The 21,403-nt window shown below is 46.9% G+C and overlaps 1 protein-coding gene and 1 long non-coding RNA gene across 14 annotated transcripts in view; one reads left to right on the top strand and one right to left on the bottom strand.

The window, feature by feature from the left end:
• BBOX1 (gamma-butyrobetaine hydroxylase 1) overlaps positions 1–21,403 on the top strand; it is a 42,386-nt gene that overhangs the window by 10,593 nt on the left and 10,390 nt on the right. For both annotated transcript variants that reach the window (XM_068684997.1, XM_068684998.1), the window contains one exon: positions 19,400–19,598. In XM_068684997.1, the coding sequence (XP_068541098.1) occupies positions 19,400–19,598 (199 nt within the window). The remainder of the gene's footprint in view (positions 1–19,399; positions 19,599–21,403) is intronic.
• LOC137857869 (uncharacterized) overlaps positions 16,488–21,403 on the bottom strand; it is an 87,092-nt gene continuing 82,176 nt past the window's right edge. For 5 of the 12 annotated variants that reach the window (XR_011097309.1, XR_011097310.1, XR_011097308.1 and 2 more), the window contains 3 exons: positions 21,283–21,384; positions 18,900–19,048; positions 16,491–17,618 (listed from right to left, as the gene is read on the bottom strand). This is a non-coding gene — a long non-coding RNA (uncharacterized lncRNA). Of the gene's footprint in view, positions 17,619–18,899; positions 19,049–21,282; positions 21,385–21,403 lie in introns of all 12 variants that reach the window. The other 7 variants (XR_011097314.1, XR_011097311.1, XR_011097315.1 and 4 more) reach the window with 5 other exon arrangements.

A 21,403-nucleotide genomic window follows, 5' to 3' on the forward strand; every position in this document is an offset into this window, starting at 1 on the left:
TGCCAGACCTTATCAGTGCAGTATGCAAAGTCCTCTGTGTGTGTACACTGAGGCTCTTTTCAGGCTGGCCTAGGTTAAAACCTAGGTTAGGTTAAAGGCCTCAGACAGCGATGGTCCTTTAAAATGTGATAATGTCATACTGAACATATATCTGATTCCACTGTTTGAATCAGGATATTAACACTGTCATTGGTGTTTTCAGTTTTTCTATGGGGCCCTGATAGATGACTTCTTTAGAGAAATAAGTTAAAATGTTTGTTTGTTTTTTACTAAAGGAGTTTGTTCATTTGAACATATCCTATAGTAATAATTAATGAGAAGTGCCCTGTGAGCTAGGCTGCCATATACTTGTGCTAAGTAATTGCATTGGGTTGACATGGCAAGGTGCAGTACAGCAGAAATGAGGATGTCCCGCAACAAACGCTGAAATGCCCATTTAGACAAAATGTCTGAAAGCAATAGGTTAAAAATCAGGAAAGTTTCTTAAAAACAGTAAAAAGCTTTAAAAGGCAGGAACTCACGATAAAGTTTGTTCACTCATGGTTAGGTCACCTTCCATCTCCTGAAGTAGTGGTTTCCAGAGGACCGCTGCTCCTTTTTTTCCCCTCATTCGTGTGACAGCTGTGACTGCTGAACTGCTGGAGAGAACACAGGCAGTCAAAACCAGAGGATGCAGACTCCAGGTCTGTGCTTTGTTTTTCAGTCCTTGTTTATTTTGCCATGTGGCTCATAACAGTTCAACCTTCCAGAATTTTAATTTCAGTGTTTCAGCTGGTTGTTAGTTGCTTTGCTTCAGCGATTTGTGGCTTTGGCAGTTTCAGAGCTGTAATTGCTAGCAGAGTTAAGTCGCGCACTTTGAGAAGCACAAATACAACAGCTTGCAGGCAAGCTTGCGCACTGCGGGCACCCACGCTGCCTGCGCCTGCAGTGCTACCTAAATACAGATGTGTATACATGTAGATATGGTCCTCTAGCCTGTATGCATGTGTTGGTGGTGCTGAGCTCATCAGACATGTGTAAAATACATTTTCTGAAATGGTGATGTCTTCTTTCCTAAAAGATTTGTATTTTTTGCAGATGGTGGCAATTGTGCCAGTGAAATCTTTTTTTTTTTTTTTCCCTGTCATTTAGTTTCACTGCAGATCAGTTCCAATAACTATTTTGCATGTCTTTCTTCTCTGGGAAAAAGACAAAACTTTCTGATGAAGCTTTTTTCTAAAAGTAACCATCCGTTCCTGGAAACTCTCAGACCAGTTATTTCTGAGACACATTTTCAACAGGGATAAAAAGTTATTGTCTTTTGAGAAAGGTTGTTAGAAACAGATGTCTACTAAGTTTTTTGGTTTTTTTCCCCCATTTATGTAAAAGAGAATATTTTTGACTGCATTATACCACATGACTCCAAGTAATTACCCATGTTTGATTTTTTTTTCCACGTAGTATCCATTACTGTGGGTCTAAAATGGAGGGGGAAATAACTCTGACTTTTTTAATAGTTTTAATCTGAAAAAAATCCAGATTTTCCAATCCATTCACTTTTAGAGTGCTAAATACTTAAAATACATATATATATACGTTTTACTGTGAAAACAAGTATATGAATGAAAAATATCACTCTCTTTCATTTATTCCCCGATAAAAGATTCTAAGCTTGCCAATTAATACTTTCTGTAGCACATCTTAAATGCAGAATAATTAATTCCAAGTGTTTGTTGATGAGTGCACACTGTCTGCAGAAATTGGGCAAAGGCCATCTTCTCATTTTGTGCAGACGTCTGATGTAGAGTCTTTCTGTGGCTAAACCTGGTATGATCAAGAAATGGTATTTATTTATTATTTTTTTTCTTTTGATTATTATTCTGAAGTTGGAAGTTGTGATGACAACTTCTTTCAAAAGCATCTGTGCTGTGCAGGTGAGAACTAGGTCTGTCCAAACACTAATGACTCGCTGCTATCTTTCTTGCTCTCTCAGGTTTTGGAGCTTATGTTCTTAAATTTCTGCTGGAGTACAATGGAAACTATATTAACTGTGGTTACATCAATATCTTAGCATCACAGGATCTTTTTTAGTTTTATTACATATGCTTTCCTGTCCCTTTCCCAAAAAACTGTGAACCTGCTAATTTGTCAAATTGTAAATATTGGACAGCGTGTAACGTTTTCATGTGGGGCTGAGGAGAAGGAAATCTTCATAAATATTGCTGCTTTTAGTGTTGACTTGTCTCTCTCCTCCTCCTGTTGAAATTACTAGTGTTGTACTTGAGTTGCTGTGATGGTCTCTGGGACCCATCAGGAAAGGAAGTCCTTCATTTCAGGCATATGTGCATCATTTAAAAGTAGTTCGTGCCTACATCAGACATAAATGATAAAAATTAGACCCAAGATCCAAGCTACCAGAAGGGTTAGAACTAGAACCAATATATTTGAGTTAAACCCTATGATATCTCTGGGGAAAAAAATAAAAATGACTAGGATATAAAGTGTAAAGATTAAAAATACTGCACAAAACTCCATGTTAAAAGTCATTATATGAAAGTTGTCATCTAGCCTACTCTTTTAATTCATTCAATGTACCTGATAAAAACAATCATCTGGCAGTCAGTGTAGAAAGCCAATGTGACTGTCAGCCAATTTCCCCTTTGCTGATAGTAAACACATTTATTATGCACACTGCCTCGAGCTGGTATTTAAATCATGCAGGTTTCTCCCTATTTTCTGTGGCTTTATTGCTGCAAATGAATCACTTTATTTTAGTGTGGCTCTAAAAAATTTTTCCACGTACTTCTGTTGATGGAGATTATTCCTTTCTAATATTTTGGAAGGTCTGGGCAGTGCTGTGAAGGCATTGGTTTGCTGCATGCTCTAAATATGCAAGTTTGTTCTCGCTCTAGGAGTGTTGAAGGATGAGGGTTACAGCTCTAAATGACCCTCACAGCTAGGAGAAATGGTAAAAACAGTTTAAAAATGCTTTAATGTGCTGGGCAACTACTTCACCTAGCCTACTTCTCGGTCTTCAGCAGCAATATAACAAAAGCATCTGAGCCCAGCTGCTCTCCCCAGTCCATTCGCTTGAGATCAGGGCAGCCCGAAGGGAAACCTGGCCTGCCTCAGGCATGAAGTAGCCCTTCTGCTCCTTTTAACAGAGTGACACTTCCATAGCAAGGTGCTGGGCGTCAAGGAAGGCTGCAAAGACAGCGTGCTCGTTTGGAAAGCTCTGTAAACGGTCAGGGCTCTAGAGACATCTAAGAATTCAAGGGCTGCGGAGAGAGAGAGAAGAGTGAAAGAACCATTTGTTTTCCATGTTCACGGTGGGTACGTCAATATACTGCATCTGTACATATATGAAAATATTTTCAGAATAGGTAAAAATTGGAGTTCAGACAAACTATTAACAGTTTCAAATTAAATGGAAGATTTTAAGTGAGGGCATAATTTTTATAGCAAAAACTTTACGAGCTGCACTAGATTTATATATATATTTTAGTCCCAGATACCAGCTGCTGCTGCATTCCATACATTTCCCAAGGATTAGTAAAAACTTGGAGCTGTACACAATGCATTTTCAGCTTCTGGCATATTTACCACAGTGTCATTACGCAGTACAGTGGGAAATGTCAGGGGGAAAGGTTACTCCTGCAGTAGCTCAAAGACTAAGCTCTTGGCTGCGATAATATGCCACTGAAGGGCTGGGAACTTGGAGCCTTTTTTCTGAAACATGAGGTAGGATTTATAACATGCACTGTGTAAGCATTCATGTACCAGGCTGCACCTTTTAAAAAGAAAAACAATAAACCACTGAGGATGCTGGCTGCACTTGTCACTGGAAGTGAATTCATTTGAGAGAACTGGAACTTGGAGGACAGAGTTGATGGCCTTGCCAAGGCAGGATTTGACTAAATTTACCACTTTTTAACTATTTTTTTAAATTTATTTTAAAATATGAAGTAGCTAAAAATTAAAAAAAAAAAAAAAAAAAAAGGCCTAGGAAGCAATTTTACTTGAACCATTTCTCAGTTTCAGTAGTGGCCTGCAGAGTATCAGTGAACAGTTCTGTCTCCTGGAAGTACTCCAAGCAGTACAGTGGAGGTTAAACACCTCTTTGCTCTGCAGACAGTGTTGAGTCCTGAAGGCAGTGCGGAGTCGGGGAGAAGATAAACTCCCAGTACCTTGGTGGGATGCACATGGCTGCTTTGCTGTGCAGGTTATTTACAGGAGCAGTTTGTGTTTAGCTTTGTCTCCTTCAGCTCCTTAGAGTTGGAGATGGGAGGCCAGGCGAGCGCCTCCACTGCAGGGGTCTGGTGGGGAGGAAGAGCAGATGAGTTGCTGCCCCTTGAGTGTTGCCTGCGGTGCAGCTATAAGGCTTGGCAGGTGTGTCATACTGAAATCAAGGGCGGTCCTGGACAGGCATACTGAGTAAGTACTGCCTTGCTCTGCCACGCTGTGCCTTGGGTTGTGCATCCCATTTGAGGTGGAACTTCAAATGACAGCTGGGAATTTGAACAGGGGAACCCTACAGTTTGTGTTCTCAGAGAAGCCTGGGGCACTCGGAGCTGTAGTTAAACTCCAGGCTCCATGTGTGTTTTCCAAAGTGGGAAAAAATCTGTTGGTATATTCCGAGAAATAGTAATGTCCCTTTTATTTTATGTTAGGAAGATTAGGGAAATATTTATTAGCGAGAGCAGGAAGGAAAAGTTGCATGTTAAATACCCCATTAGTTTGCACATGGTTGTTTTACCTGCACAAACGCTGAAACCAAAATCTGTCTTTCAAAGGATGTTCTTGGCGGTTCACACAGCATAGCTACAGCTGTTTTAATTTTATAACCTTTAATAGAGAAAAAGGAAAACATCTATATTTTATTTTTTCCCAATCTTTCAAATGTGTGAAGGGATGTATGTTGGCTTAAACACACTGGAGCAGTGAACAGACAGCCACGGAGTGGTCGCACGAAGGAATTTAATGAGGTGAGATTCTGCGTCTCCTCAAGGATTGCACTTCCTTCATTTTGTGAACATGTTGTGAAATTCAACAGCTTGTCGATCATACCACAGCGTCTTTGAAACATGGGATAGGGTATAAAAGATGGTCTATGTGAGTGGCTTATATTTGGGTACGTGTGTTGTGTTTCTTGGACAGCCTCTAACGAGCTGAGCCAGAGCAGTAAGGAATACTCGTGGCTGGAAATCTGCAGACTTTGCAACTGCTGAAAATGTAACTCTGTAGGGTTGGGGTTCACTTTTTTTATGAGCACGTGGTGTTTTGTGCTTGCTACCTGTATCCAGAGAGGGAGAACATTTATTTTTTTAAAAAAAAAGGAAAGAAAGAGATTGCCTTTTACATTTCTTTGAAGTGCAGCGTGTCCCTCAGCACCAGGTGAAAGCTGCCGCTCGGAGGGCACGGTGGGTGCTGGCAGCCCTGGAGTAAGGAGGGTGTAAGTGATGCAGTCTCCTTTTGTCAAATGCTCTTGGTCTCCTCTCTGGGTGTAATCTTTACAGTCGGTGATTGGACAACTTAACTGAACATCAGCTAAAACACCAAGTGAGCTGGGTGTGATTGAAAGCAGACGAGGATGTTGTTAACCAAATAGCTCCGATGCCAGCAGAGCCAGGCCGGCCGGCTGAAATCAGAGCAGCGAGCAGCGGTCCCAGTGCCATGTGTGCTTGCTGCCCAGTGATGAAATGAGTTTTTTCCTCTTGCACGAGAAGTGAATGCAGCGTGTGGCCACGTCGGGCGGCGCAGAGGCAGCAGCAGCACGGAGCAGCCCAGAGGTCCATCTAGCGGCGCGCAGGAGGGAGGTGGTGCAGCACAGGGAGCTCGGCACCGGGGGCTCTCGGGTTCAGCACCTCCTGCCCTGCCCACGCTAAGCCAGGTGACTCGGGTGACTGGCACTGGTCCCCGGGCAGAGCGTTTTCACCCCAGAAACACGCAGCGATGCAAGATTTCACTGCTCACGTCTCAGCACAAGACAGGCGCAGACGGCTGCTGCTGAGAGAGGAGAAAGGGAGAGGAGTTTGCAGTCTGGTTATGCAGTTAGAAGGCGCCTCGGTGTCTTCAGGGGCTGTGTCAGGGTGCTGTCACCGAACTATGAACAGCTGCTGCCAGGGGGGAACCCCACCCCCCTGCCTGGCTTAGGCTTCCTCTGCAGGCTGCAGCAGATTTTGCTCAGTCTCCAGGCCCTGCACCACCCGCTTCCCACATCACATCCCTCAATTTTTCCCAGGTAGTGCACATCTTCCTCCTCTCTGACAGGTGCTCCCATTGTTCATGCTGCATGTTTCCTCCTCTGTACCAGAGAATTCACCCAAGCATATTTCTCACCCAAGCATATTTCTGACATTGTCTGTCACCAAAGTCAGAAGAATTAGTACCTTTGCTGGACTTTTTTCTCAAAAACAGGCAGAAAATATGCTTCTTCACTCCATCTTGTTCTCTGAAACGCCTGACCCTTTTGATTGATTGTTCTCCCTATAAACTCAATATAAGAAAAACTTCGGCATAAAAAGAAATCTGCCCCAAAGGCTGTATTTTGCTGAAGCTGTAAGCAATTAAAAACAGCTCACAGCAGAAAAGCAGATTTCTGAGGAAATCTCGGTACCTCTTGCTATTAACCAGTCTTTCAGTGTTGTAGCTATGGATATGTGTGGTGCATCTGTAGGTTATCATGAATATGCATGACATACATGGGAGAAAACAGTTGCCTATGATGCTTCCTAGCAAGGCCATTTGATAGGAGTACATCTTGACCTAAGGTTTAGTTACTTCAGCACACCTCTAGTCATTTCAGATTTAATCTAACGATGTTTACAAACTCGATTTATGTCAATATAACCGAGACTGTGGCAGCTCACTTTCAGGTATGTGGGCAACCGTTTCACGTGGCTTTAATCCTGTCCTGTTTTAAACTCTAAATAAATAAGCAAAAAAAGACCAGGCTGGGTTCAGCGGCCCGCACCAGCAGTGCAGTAGCACATTATTCTCTGCAGTCACTCCAACTGTGGAAGAAAATCGCCAGTAGCTATAAAGTAGGAAATGTGATGCACAGTCGTGGAGCTCAGTGCCCTGTGCCAGGAGCACAGACAAATTAAATTAAAGTTAACTGCGTTAACGACAGCCAGGCTCCAGAAAGTGTCCTGGTGAGAAGCCGCGCTTTGGGCTCCGTGATTCATTTCCTGCCTTTTCCCTTTCTGTCGACGTTGCCATTCTTGGCGAAATGCACTGGAGCCATTAAAATTTAGGTGATACCTATTTCAGTTTTGTCTAGCAAAATTGGTCCTGGCAGGAATAGTCTGAAAAAAAAAAAAAAAAAAAAAAAACTTTTTAAAATTATTTTAACGAAGTGATCTTGGCATAAGAATATTAAGGGTAAGTCAAGATAGTCATAGAGTTTAGTGGCTCTTGTGTGTTTTTGTCTACACTAATGAGCTGCTACAGCACTGCCCGCTGTTGAAGAAAATTAATTGGATTTTGCAGATGTCTATGAAAATCTTAAAATATAGACTTGGCTAGCCAAATTTGGCTGGTTTCAACAGAATGGCAAATGTCCTAAGAAGTGGGTGACTTTCCAAATTTGACACTTGAAAGAATGAAAACATTAAAACTTCTCAGCTAAGCCAATGTAGGAATTTTGGCGTGGCCACACTGCTTATCTTTCACTGGTCCATTGGGTTTGGGACCATTTTTGTTGTTGTTGAAGCTCTCCCAAAATATTTGAGGCAGGTATTGCCATGGAAGCCCTCAGCTGAAATGGCTGCAGTTTACCAAAGTTACAGCAAGTGAAACACTCTGAGAGAAGTGTGAGGTGGCTGCAGAGACAGAGCCCTCCACCAGCTGTGCTCTGGGTGGGGAGTGTTTCATGGGCACGAGTAAGGGAAACTGAAAACACCGCCCCCGGTCATTGTGCCAGCTTCCTCGGGGCTCTGCCGGAACTTCTAATCGGAAAGCATCTCAGCCTAATGTATGCCTGAAGCCTGGTTTTGAGCTGTACAGGTATGACTTAAGATCATCCTATGGAAAGATAAAGGAAAAAAAACCACATTGTTCCCCAGAGGGAGGCCCAGATATCTCCAACTGCACCGGCAGATGGCAGTTTGGCACTTGTCCGTGCACGGAGAGCTGTCGTTCTGCTCTGTACACATTTCTTTGTCCACTAAAATAAAATGGCCATGGTTTCACAAAGGGCAACCTTTTGTTAAGAATCAGATCCAGCACGGAAAACAGTTTGCTCCTCCTTTGCACAATGCACAGCTCTTATTAAAAATTATTGCAAACCTGGCACTAGTACTCTTTATCCGGGTACACACACGATTTTTGAACATTCGTGGTCTTCTTTCCATCAGAGCAGGTGGTGTTATTTTTCCATAAAGAAAACCTTGGCTGCTGCTGGTTGTGTTCAGCAATGCTGCTCTGTGACCTACGGGTGGAAGTCCAACAAGTCCAACACCACCCTGGTGTTTCTGCTTATGATCACCTCATGTTTTTCCCGTGAAGAAGCTGCAGGTGGTTATCTTCAGGGTTACACGAGAGGGCTCCTGCTGGAGCTTGTGAAACGTTCAGCCGGGGAAAGGACCGGAGCTCCCTGGTGGCCACAGGACAGCATCCCTGGAGAGCCAGGGCTGTGTGCTTCAGTCACGCTCCTTCCTGCGGTGTGGTTGCCAGTTTTTAGGTCTGGTGGTGAGCTCCATGAAGTGAAGCAGCCTTAGTTCCTTGTATTAAGCAGCAAGAAAATATTAAATGATAAATCAGCATGAGCAATAGCAGCACTCCTAGGGAGATGGCATCAAAAAAAATAGAAAACAAAGTAGAGAAGGAGGCGTTATCAGCATTGGGATGTTCTGGAGAAAATAATTAAAGTTATATACCACATTATTTTATTTGTTAGAAAGTCCCATTCCCAATGAAGTCAGCAGAGACAAAGAACAACAGAAATACAACTCCAGCATAAGGTTATGAATAATTTGAATAATTATTCCCTACTCATGTTTTAAAAACCTGTTTCTATATCCACCAGCCACTGGGAATTTTGGAAATAAAAGAGTAAAAAATAATTTGTTGAATTTCAAATGTAAATGCTTCAAAATATGGGGAAATAGGGTTCTTGGGAACAGACATGTACTGAGTTGCAGAAAGGCTGAATGGTTTTCTCAAACTTAATCTGGGAATAAATAATACTTTGCATGAGCAACAACTAAAGCTTTTTCTGACTGTATTTTGAGTATGTGTGAGCCACAAACTGCACAACAGCGGCACAGATCCCCAAAGAACAAAGCCCAAGGGAGGCAGCCTGACAGTGCCAGGAGCTCCTGGGCTGCCCTGAGGACAATGGGGCAACGAGAGCGGGGAATGGGGAGCACTGCGAGGAGATGGAGGCACAGAGAATGAGGAGCACAGCCCAGAAACGGCTCCACATGGGACTGCCATCAGTCACCCTGAAGATCCCAAATTTCTGCAAGTTTGACCTCGAGTAACCCCGGGGGCTAATTGGTTGACCTCAGATGACCCCGGGGCTCCCAAAAATCTCTAAGTTTGACCTCGAGTAACCCCGGGGGCTAATTGGTTGACCTCAGATGACCCCGGGGCTCCCAAATTTCTCTAAGTTTGACCTCGAGTAACCCCGGGGGCTAATTGGTTGACCTCAGATGACCCCGGGGCTCCCAAAAATCTCTAAGTTTGACCTCGAGTAACCCCGGGGGCTAATTGGTTGACCTCAGATGACCCCGGGGCTCCCAAATTTCTCTAAGTTTGACCTCGAGTAACCCCGGGGGCTAATTGTTTGACCTCAGATGACCCCGGGGCTCCCAAATTTCTCTAAGTTTGACCTCGAGTAACCCCGGGGGCTAATTGTTTGACCTCAGATGACCCCGGGGCTCCCAAAAATCTCTAAGTTTGACCTCGAGTAACCCCGGGGGCTAATTGGTTGACCTCAGATGACCCCGGGGCTCCCAAAAATCTCTAAGTTTGACCTCGAGTAACCCCGGGGGCTAATTGGTTGACCTCAGATGACCCCGGGGCTCCCAAAAATCTCTAAGTTTGACCTCGAGTAACCCCGGGGGCTAATTGGTTGACCTCAGATGACCCCGGGGCTCCCAAATTTCTCTAAGTTTGACCTCGAGTAACCCCGGGGGCTAATTGGTTGACCTCAGATGACCCCGGGGCTCCCAAAAATCTCTAAGTTTGACCTCGAGTAACCCCGGGGGCTAATTGGTTGACCTCAGATGACCCCGGGGCTCCCAAAAATCTCTAAGTTTGACCTCGAGTAACCCCGGGGGCTAATTGGTTGACCTCAGATGACCCCGGGGCTCCCAAATTTCTCTAAGTTTGACCTCGAGTAACCCCGGGGGCTAATTGGTTGACCTCAGATGACCCCGGGGCTCCCAAAAATCTCTAAGTTTGACCTCGAGTAACCCCGGGGGCTAATTGGTTGACCTCAGATGACCCCGGGGCTCCCAAAAATCTCTAAGTTTGACCTCGAGTAACCCCGGGGGCTAATTGGTTGACCTCAGATGACCCCGGGGCTCCCAAAAATCTCTAAGTTTGACCTCGAGTAACCCCGGGGGCTAATTGGTTGACCTCAGATGACCCCGGGGCTCCCAAAAATCTCTAAGTTTGACCTCGAGTAACCCCGGGGGCTAATTGGTTGACCTCAGATGACCCCGGGGCTCCCAAATTTCTCTAAGTTTGACCTCGAGTAACCCCGGGGGCTAATTGGTTGACCTCAGATGACCCCGGGGCTCCCAAATTTCTCTAAGTTTGACCTCGAGTAACCCCGGGGGCTAATTGGTTGACCTCAGATGACCCCGGGGCTCCCAAATTTCTCTAAGTTTGACCTCGAGTAACCCCGGGGGCTAATTGGTTGACCTCAGATGACCCCGGGGCTCCCAAATTTCTCTAAGTTTGACCTCGAGTAACCCCGGGGGCTAATTGGTTGACCTCAGATGACCCCGGGGCTCCCAAATTTCTCTAAGTTTGACCTCGAGTAACCCCGGGGGCTAATTGGTTGACCTCAGATGACCCCGGGGCTCCCAAATTTCTCTAAGTTTGACCTCGAGTAACCCCGGGGGCTAATTGGTTGACCTCAGATGACCCCGGGGCTCCCAAAAATCTCTAAGTTTGACCTCGAGTAACCCCGGGGGCTAATTGGTTGACCTCAGATGACCCCGGGGCTCCCAAATTTCTCTAAGTTTGACCTCGAGTAACCCCGGGGGCTAATTGGTTGACCTCAGATGACCCCGGGGCTCCCAAAAATCTCTAAGTTTGACCTCGAGTAACCCCGGGGGCTAATTGGTTGACCTCAGATGACCCCGGGGCTCCCAAAAATCTCTAAGTTTGACCTCGAGTAACCCCGGGGGCTAATTGGTTGACCTCAGATGACCCCGGGGCTCCCAAATTTCTCTAAGTTTGACCTCGAGTAACCCCGGGGGCTAATTGGTTGACCTCAGATGACCCCGGGGCTCCCAAAAATCTCTAAGTTTGACCTCGAGTAACCCCGGGGGCTAATTGGTTGACCTCAGATGACCCCGGGGCTCCCAAATTTCTCTAAGTTTGACCTCGAGTAACCCCGGGGGCTAATTGGTTGACCTCAGATGACCCCGGGGCTCCCAAATTTCTCTAAGTTTGACCTCGAGTAACCCCGGGGGCTAATTGTTTGACCTCAGATGACCCCGGGGCTCCCAAAAATCTCTAAGTTTGACCTCGAGTAACCCCGGGGGCTAATTGGTTGACCTCAGATGACCCCGGGGCTCCCAAAAATCTCTAAGTTTGACCTCGAGTAACCCCGGGGGCTAATTGGTTGACCTCAGATGACCCCGGGGCTCCCAAAAATCTCTAAGTTTGACCTCGAGTAACCCCGGGGGCTAATTGGTTGACCTCAGATGACCCCGGGGCTCCCAAATTTCTCTAAGTTTGACCTCGAGTAACCCCGGGGGCTAATTGGTTGACCTCAGATGACCCCGGGGCTCCCAAAAATCTCTAAGTTTGACCTCGAGTAACCCCGGGGGCTAATTGGTTGACCTCAGATGACCCCGGGGCTCCCAAAAATCTCTAAGTTTGACCTCGAGTAACCCCGGGGGCTAATTGGTTGACCTCAGATGACCCCGGGGCTCCCAAATTTCTCTAAGTTTGACCTCGAGTAACCCCGGGGGCTAATTGGTTGACCTCAGATGACCCCGGGGCTCCCAAAAATCTCTAAGTTTGACCTCGAGTAACCCCGGGGGCTAATTGGTTGACCTCAGATGACCCCGGGGCTCCCAAAAATCTCTAAGTTTGACCTCGAGTAACCCCGGGGGCTAATTGGTTGACCTCAGATGACCCCGGGGCTCCCAAAAATCTCTAAGTTTGACCTCGAGTAACCCCGGGGGCTAATTGGTTGACCTCAGATGACCCCGGGGCTCCCAAAAATCTCTAAGTTTGACCTCGAGTAACCCCGGGGGCTAATTGGTTGACCTCAGATGACCCCGGGGCTCCCAAATTTCTCTAAGTTTGACCTCGAGTAACCCCGGGGGCTAATTGGTTGACCTCAGATGACCCCGGGGCTCCCAAAAATCTCTAAGTTTGACCTCGAGTAACCCCGGGGGCTAATTGGTTGACCTCAGATGACCCCGGGGCTCCCAAATTTCTCTAAGTTTGACCTCGAGTAACCCCGGGGGCTAATTGGTTGACCTCAGATGACCCCGGGGCTCCCAAATTTCTCTAAGTTTGACCTCGAGTAACCCCGGGGGCTAATTGGTTGACCTCAGATGACCCCGGGGCTCCCAAATTTCTCTAAGTTTGACCTCGAGTAACCCCGGGGGCTAATTGGTTGACCTCAGATGACCCCGGGGCTCCCAAATTTCTCTAAGTTTGACCTCGAGTAACCCCGGGGGCTAATTGGTTGACCTCAGATGACCCCGGGGCTCCCAAAAATCTCTAAGTTTGACCTCGAGTAACCCCGGGGGCTAATTGGTTGACCTCAGATGACCCCGGGGCTCCCAAATTTCTCTAAGTTTGACCTCGAGTAACCCCGGGGGCTAATTGGTTGACCTCAGATGACCCCGGGGCTCCCAAAAATCTCTAAGTTTGACCTCGAGTAACCCCGGGGGCTAATTGGTTGACCTCAGATGACCCCGGGGCTCCCAAAAATCTCTAAGTTTGACCTCGAGTAACCCCGGGGGCTAATTGGTTGACCTCAGATGACCCCGGGGCTCCCAAATTTCTCTAAGTTTGACCTCGAGTAACCCCGGGGGCTAATTGGTTGACCTCAGATGACCCCGGGGCTCCCAAAAATCTCTAAGTTTGACCTCGAGTAACCCCGGGGGCTAATTGGTTGACCTCAGATGACCCCGGGGCTCCCAAATTTCTCTAAGTTTGACCTCGAGTAACCCCGGGGGCTAATTGGTTGACCTCAGATGACCCCGGGGCTCCCAAATTTCTCTAAGTTTGACCTCGAGTAACCCCGGGGGCTAATTGGTTGACCTCAGATGACCCCGGGGCTCCCAAATTTCTCTAAGTTTGACCTCGAGTAACCCCGGGGGCTAATTGGTTGACCTCAGATGACCCCGGGGCTCCCAAAAATCTCTAAGTTTGACCTCGAGTAACCCCGGGGGCTAATTGGTTGACCTCAGATGACCCCGGGGCTCCCAAATTTCTCTAAGTTTGACCTCGAGTAACCCCGGGGGCTAATTGGTTGACCTCAGATGACCCCGGGGCTCCCAAAAATCTCTAAGTTTGACCTCGAGTAACCCCGGGGGCTAATTGGTTGACCTCAGATGACCCCGGGGCTCCCAAAAATCTCTAAGTTTGACCTCGAGTAACCCCGGGGGCTAATTGGTTGACCTCAGATGACCCCGGGGCTCCCAAATTTCTCTAAGTTTGACCTCGAGTAACCCCGGGGGCTAATTGGTTGACCTCAGATGACCCCGGGGCTCCCAAAAATCTCTAAGTTTGACCTCGAGTAACCCCGGGGGCTAATTGGTTGACCTCAGATGACCCCGGGGCTCCCAAAAATCTCTAAGTTTGACCTCGAGTAACCCCGGGGGCTAATTGGTTGACCTCAGATGACCCCGGGGCTCCCAAATTTCTCTAAGTTTGACCTCGAGTAACCCCGGGGGCTAATTGGTTGACCTCAGATGACCCCGGGGCTCCCAAAAATCTCTAAGTTTGACCTCGAGTAACCCCGGGGGCTAATTGGTTGACCTCAGATGACCCCGGGGCTCCCAAAAATCTCTAAGTTTGACCTCGAGTAACCCCGGGGGCTAATTGGTTGACCTCAGATGACCCCGGGGCTCCCAAAAATCTCTAAGTTTGACCTCGAGTAACCCCGGGGGCTAATTGGTTGACCTCAGATGACCCCGGGGCTCCCAAAAATCTCTAAGTTTGACCTCGAGTAACCCCGGGGGCTAATTGGTTGACCTCAGATGACCCCGGGGCTCCCAAATTTCTCTAAGTTTGACCTCGAGTAACCCCGGGGGCTAATTGGTTGACCTCAGATGACCCCGGGGCTCCCAAATTTCTCTAAGTTTGACCTCGAGTAACCCCGGGGGCTAATTGGTTGACCTCAGATGACCCCGGGGCTCCCAAAAATCTCTAAGTTTGACCTCGAGTAACCCCGGGGGCTAATTGGTTGACCTCAGATGACCCCGGGGCTCCCAAAAATCTCTAAGTTTGACCTCGAGTAACCCCGGGGGCTAATTGGTTGACCTCAGATGACCCCGGGGCTCCCAAATTTCTCTAAGTTTGACCTCGAGTAACCCCGGGGGCTAATTGGTTGACCTCAGATGACCCCGGGGCTCCCAAATTTCTCTAAGTTTGACCTCGAGTAACCCCGGGGGCTAATTGGTTGACCTCAGATGACCCCGGGGCTCCAAAAAATCTCTAAGTTTGACCTCGAGTAACCCCGGGGGCTAATTGGTTGACCTCAGATGACCCCGGGGCTCCCAAATTTCTCTAAGTTTGACCTCGAGTAACCCCGGGGGCTAATTGGTTGACCTCAGATGACCCCGGGGCTCCCAAAAATCTCTAAGTTTGACCTCGAGTAACCCCGGGGGCTAATTGGTTGACCTCAGATGACCCCGGGGCTCCCAAATTTCTCTAAGTTTGACCTCGAGTAACCCCGGGGGCTAATTGGTTGACCTCAGATGACCCCGGGGCTCCCAAAAATCTCTAAGTTTGACCTCGAGTAACCCCGGGGGCTAATTGGTTGACCTCAGATGACCCCGGGGCTCCCAAAAATCTCTAAGTTTGACCTCGAGTAACCCCGGGGGCTAATTGGTTGACCTCAGATGACCCCGGGGCTCCCAAATTTCTCTAAGTTTGACCTCGAGTAACCCCGGGGGCTAATTGGTTGACCTCAGATGACCCCGGGGCTCCCAAAAATCTCTAAGTTTGACCTCGAGTAACCCCGGGGGCTAATTGGTTGACCTCAGATGACCCCGGGGCTCCCAAATTTCTCTAAGTTTGACCTCGAGTAACCCCGGGGGCTAATTGGTTGACCTCAGATGACCCCGGGGCTCCCAAAAATCTCTAAGTTTGACCTCGAGTAACCCCGGGGGCTAATTGGTTGACCTCAGATGACCCCGGGGCTCCCAAATTTCTCTAAGTTTGACCTCGAGTAACCCCGGGGGCTAATTGGTTGACCTCAGATGACCCCGGGGCTCCCAAATTTCTCTAAGTTTGACCTCGAGTAACCCCGGGGGCTAATTGGTTGACCTCAGATGACCCCGGGGCTCCCAAAAATCTCTAAGTTTGACCTCGAGTAACCCCGGGGGCTAATTGGTTGACCTCAGATGACCCCGGGGCTCCCAAAAATCTCTAAGTTTGACCTCGAGTAACCCCGGGGGCTAATTGGTTGACCTCAGATGACCCCGGGGCTCCCAAAAATCTCTAAGTTTGACCTCGAGTAACCCCGGGGGCTAATTGGTTGACCTCAGATGACCCCGGGGCTCCCAAATTTCTCTAAGTTTGACCTCGAGTAACCCCGGGGGCTAATTGGTTGACCTCAGATGACCCCGGGGCTCCCAAATTTCTCTAAGTTTGACCTCGAGTAACCCCGGGGGCTAATTGGTTGACCTCAGATGACCCCGGGGCTCCCAAAAATCTCTAAGTTTGACCTCGAGTAACCCCGGGGGCTAATTGGTTGACCTCAGATGACCCCGGGGCTCCCAAATTTCTCTAAGTTTGACCTCGAGTAACCCCGGGGGCTAATTGGTTGACCTCAGATGACCCCGGGGCTCCCAAAAATCTCTAAGTTTGACCTCGAGTAACCCCGGGGGCTAATTGGTTGACCTCAGATGACCCCGGGGCTCCCAAATTTCTCTAAGTTTGACCTCGAGTAACCCCGGGGGCTAATTGGTTGACCTCAGATGACCCCGGGGCTCCCAAAAATCTCTAAGTTTGACCTCGAGTAACCCCGGGGGCTAATTGGTTGACCTCAGATGACCCCGGGGCTCCCAAAAATCTCTAAGTTTGACCTCGAGTAACCCCGGGGGCTAATTGGTTGACCTCAGATGACCCCGGGGCTCCCAAAAATCTCTAAGTTTGACCTCGAGTAACCCCGGGGGCTAATTGGTTGACCTCAGATGACCCCGGGGCTCCCCAAAATCTGCAAATTTGACCTCGAGTAAAGCTTGAGTAACTTCTGCATGGAGTAACCTCCCCTGCACCTTTTTTCTGCCTCTCCAGTTTGTGGGGTTTCCCCACTGCAGCAGCAGTTGCTGGAGACTCAGTGTCCCCCACTTTCAGGGGTCCCCCCCTTCCATGCATTGGCCCTTCCAGATTCAGGTGTTGTTTGAAAAACATCAGCATAGGTTTAAGCCTCAAAGCAAGACTTTACTTTACAGAGCTTGCGTTCGTTAACAAAAATCGTCACCACAGCTCACTTCTTAACCACCCTCCCCACACAGGCGAACAATTAGTCCTTAACAAGCACATCCCAAATTAGCTGTGAGTATAAAATGGCAGAGAAGAGGTCTGTTAGGGTTTGATCCACTTCCAAGGTGAGTGGGTTTGTGGGCTGTTTGATGCATGCAGCTAGCAATCAATGCTGTTGGGCATCTTCTTTTCCACCTTTTTTTTTATCCTTTCTTGGTGGTATTTTCTTCTTTTCTTCTTCTGAAAGGCACAGGGGCACTTCCCCTGCTCCTGACAGAGCTGACTTCTTGTACTTGCTTGCCATACAGCACACGTGCAGCCAGCTGCTCCTTTTTGCTTGCCTATTCTCTGCCCAGTGGCACTTTGTTATTGTATTGAGTGCCTTTTGCTGGTGGGCTTACTACAGACCTTCAACTTGCATCTCCACTCTTGCTGCTTACCCTTGTTGCATTCTCTTCTCCTCTTAGTGCAGCTGGGCACCCATGCTGGGGTCCTCCTGAGGGACTCTGCTTTTACATAAGGGGGAAAGTAGATATTAATAATAATTATCACCATCATCTGTGAAAGGATTCCTAGCTTTACTTCCGACCCATCCTCCTATGTGAGTGATTCCAGAGGCAGTCCACAGCAGAGGACTTCCATCTCCTGTTGAGGGTCCCCAGGAGCAGAGAGCTGGCAGGGGAGCTTCTGCAGAAGGGCTGTTCTTGTAGGAGCTCTCATTATTCTCTGGGTGAGCACAGGTGTGTTCTCTGGCTGTGGGCTGCAAGCCATACAAATTCCTGAAAATGAAGAGAGAGAAAAATCAGTAAATTCCTAATCTCTGTGTGTCTGCATCCCACCTGGAGAGAAATGGATGTTGTCTGAGGTTGAGAGTGCCCAAGGAAGGAAAGGGTTATTGTCCTGGGACAGAACAGAGATAGGAAAGGAAGAACTAATTCCAGGTGTGTGTGAAGTGACTGAAAATATTTGGGGCTTTCCTGTGGTGCTCCCTGGAGCTGGGTATCTCCCCAGTGCTTAAACGGGCTGCAACAGCCCACCCCATGCAAGAAGGTTCTTTGTTAGAGCCAGTGGCAGGAATTTCTTACTCCCTTTTCATGAGACAGAGAAAAGCCTGGTCTTGGCATCTCCCCTTCAGTCAGAGTCCCAGAACTGTAGGGTTGCTTTGCAGAGAAGGAAGGAAATGTACAGGAAAGAAGATACAAGTAAATGACAGAAAATCTCCCCAGCTGCAGTCAATGCTAGCTGCATGCTCTCTGTGGGCAAGCCTCGTCCCTTCCCTACCAGGCATGTGAGGGGAGTGTCCTGGCACCAGGTGCAGGCAGGGACTTGGGTTGTGAGCTGCCACTGTGTCTGTGCATTCCCTTAGCATGCCTGGGAGGTCAGTGCCCCTCTGCCTGGCTGGACACCCAACATGACTTTGCTTTTCCAGAGGCAGTTTCAAGCACAACAATCCAGATATAAGTTGTGGGTCATATGGTTTAATTTAATATAGTGTAATTTAGGCATAATTCTTAGAACTTAGCCATGCTGAAGGAAGAGTTTTGCATTGTGTAGCTCTTCATAACATGAAATATCTGCCCAAGCCCCATGCTCGTATCTAATTATGACTACATTCTGTCACTGTATTAATGCTTTGCCTTTTCCATAGATTATCTTTACAAATGGATATAAGGCCATGTTGACTGACACCAGAGTACATTCTTCCTCAGAAAACAATCATTCTTTCTTCTACTTACAACCCAGTGTTAGTTTTATTTCTTCTCTGTTAGGTGTTTTATCTGCTTGGGAACTCTAATTCTTACTATTCTGTTGTCAAATGCTCTGACAATGAGCAGGACAAAGCTTCTTGCTCATTGCTCAATTTTTTTATCGTTATCCTTACCTTCTGGCAGTGTTTGGGTTTGTTAACATCTCGGGCTCTTTTTTTTTGCAATCATCCACAACAACACTAATGCTCACAAAGAAAGAGACAAGCAATGACACCATCCTGCAGAACTTAGCATGGCTGCACGTGACTTGATGAAGACAGGTCTACAAAAGAAAATCAGTTGGTCACTTACGCAACTGTGATGTAGTTACTCAGCTTCTAAGGTGTAACATTGATGTCTGTCTTCTGCTGTCCTGCACTGGGAGCGTAATCCTTTCATTGATATGTATCCATGCCGTGCTTCCGTGGGGCATCTCAAGGTGCTCTGTGCTGTTTTACCCTCTAGGAGAAATTTTGAAAGCGGTCTTAGTTTCAGAAAGTCTTACCTTTGTGGTTCACCAGTACAGACAGAAAAAGTATTATGCACATTTCTGGTGTATTGTTAACAAAATATCCCCTTCAAATGGGCTTTTATTCAATTTCTGATTGAAACTTGCTTCTTTACTGCAATGCTCTGTTAAATTTTATCATGAAGATCCTTTTTTATCCAGGCATAATCGGGGACCAGGGTTCAGGTTGTTGGTTACAGGATTAATGGCATATTCACAACTGCATGGAAATCCCATTAACCTCACGCTTTGACTATGTCCTTCGAGGCTTTGAGAGCTTCCTTCTCTATTTCTTCCCTTCCAGAACGTCAGTACTGGGGCTCAGACCTGCAGCTTCCCGAAATACCTTTTGAAGAAATCATGTACAATGATCGGAGTGCATACCAGTGGCTGTGCACCCTAAAGAAAGTGGGAATTGTGCTACTAACAGGAGCTGCTGCTAGGCAAGGGGAGTTGGTTAAGCTTGGCCACAGGATTGGTTTCCTGCGTCTCACTTTTTATGGGTAAGTTGCTGTTGGTTTTTAGTTGTTTTTTGGTTTTGTTTTTAATATCCTTGCTTTGCCAACTGTAATCGCGTATTTCACTTCAGCTTACTGGACCTCTCTTGTGGATTAATTTATGAAAGCAAGAGGATTTTTTTCTTGCCTACTATTATGAAAATGCAGAGACAGTTGTTAATCTGTATAAGGCAAAATGTCTGACAACAGATACCAGATACATGACAACCCCAAGAGAGCCATATTTATCTGTATCACTGAGCAAAATCAAAAATCCCTAATCCAGTTCCCTTCTGCACAGAGGATGAGGTAGCTGTACTGAAACATTTTCTTAGCCTGCTGAGTTCTGGAAATAGGTAAGAGCATGCTGAGATGTGCGAAAATCCACTTTTCCCTACTGTGAGCAGAGTTCAACCTGAAAAGCCAAAACCAACCTCACAATGCAGTATCCCATGAGACTACATAAAAGACCTCTTCCAAATTGCTGTACCTATGAATAATAAAGTTTGTGTGGGGGGGAGGGGAGGGATGGTTTCACTTTTTCCTCTAATTACCAGAACACTAGGACTCTGTAGCTTGGCCTGGATCATCTCTTCCTTGGGAAGACGTCTAGAGCATGTTCACATCTTATTTTAGTCCCAGGAATTGATAACTCATTGGGGGAAGAGGCAAAATTCAGTTTGCTATTGAAATCCAGCCCCCAAACCCTAGCTCCCCAACATGTCCCATGCCTTGCTGGTGCAGGTCCCAGCCCTGTGTGCTCCTTGCTGGTATTTCACAGCTGCTCCTTGTTTCTATTTTAGTCTTTCTTAAAAGATGGTAACATTTAAACACACGTGTTATTTCTTTGTGCCTAAAAACACACCAAAACATGATCAATTTAGGGCTTCCCATCTGAAAAGTTCCCTTCTCCCCCATAATAAATTAAAAGGTAAATATTACAGCAAGACTTCCTAACTTGAATCTACCTCGTTCAGAAGACAACCAAATAAACCATGTGGGCAACAACCAAAGCATCTCCTTTGTCTAAAATTATGTAAAATAAAAAGCAGGAAAATAGTCAACCTTTGCCAGAAAGATGATGTTCCCACCAGACTTTAACTCAGAAGGGAAGATTTTCTTCCCCTTAATAGTCTTGTATGGAGGCACATGAGTCCTGTTAGAATATGCCATGTGGGTGAGGTTGGTATGAGCAGCACTATGATACTGGGAGAAATTTATTAAATCAAGAGGGAGAAGGGTAAAGGAAAGGTCCTTTTTTCAAGCTACAGTGCTTAAGACTTACTGTTTATTGTTACATCTTCTTTTGACCAGTGAAGTTCCATCATTAGATAATACTACTGGCTCTTAAATTTATTAAACAACTTCTAAAAGGCAGGGGAAGAGCTAGGGTGATATAATAGCAACTTCTGGCAGCATGGAAGTTAGTCCTGATCCATTCTCTCCACTTTAGTGTTGCTTTCTGCCCATGCACCCAGAGGACCCTGCTCCCAGGTCAGCTGCTGCCCTCAGACATGCTCACATATGAGCCCTGACACTAAATTGCATGAATGTAGAGGGAAAGAGTTTAAATCTATGAACAAGACCTGCTATCTTTTTCTTTCTCACTAGTTATATTTCAGTATTTCTGCAACAAAAGCTTGATTCAAATCTCTGGCAGCCCAAGCATCCCTCTGGCAGAGTCACTCACTGGCACATTGGTTCCGTGTGGGGTTGCCTCGGAGCAGTGTCCTTGTGACCTTGGCCGCAGCGTATGGCTGTACTCCAGACAGCACTCCAAACACCAGCACCCCTAACGGAGAACAAAAACA

The sequence above is a fragment of the Anas acuta genome, chromosome 5, assembly GCF_963932015.1.
Source record: "Anas acuta chromosome 5, bAnaAcu1.1, whole genome shotgun sequence".
NCBI classification, from domain to species: Eukaryota; Metazoa; Chordata; class Aves; order Anseriformes; family Anatidae; genus Anas; species Anas acuta.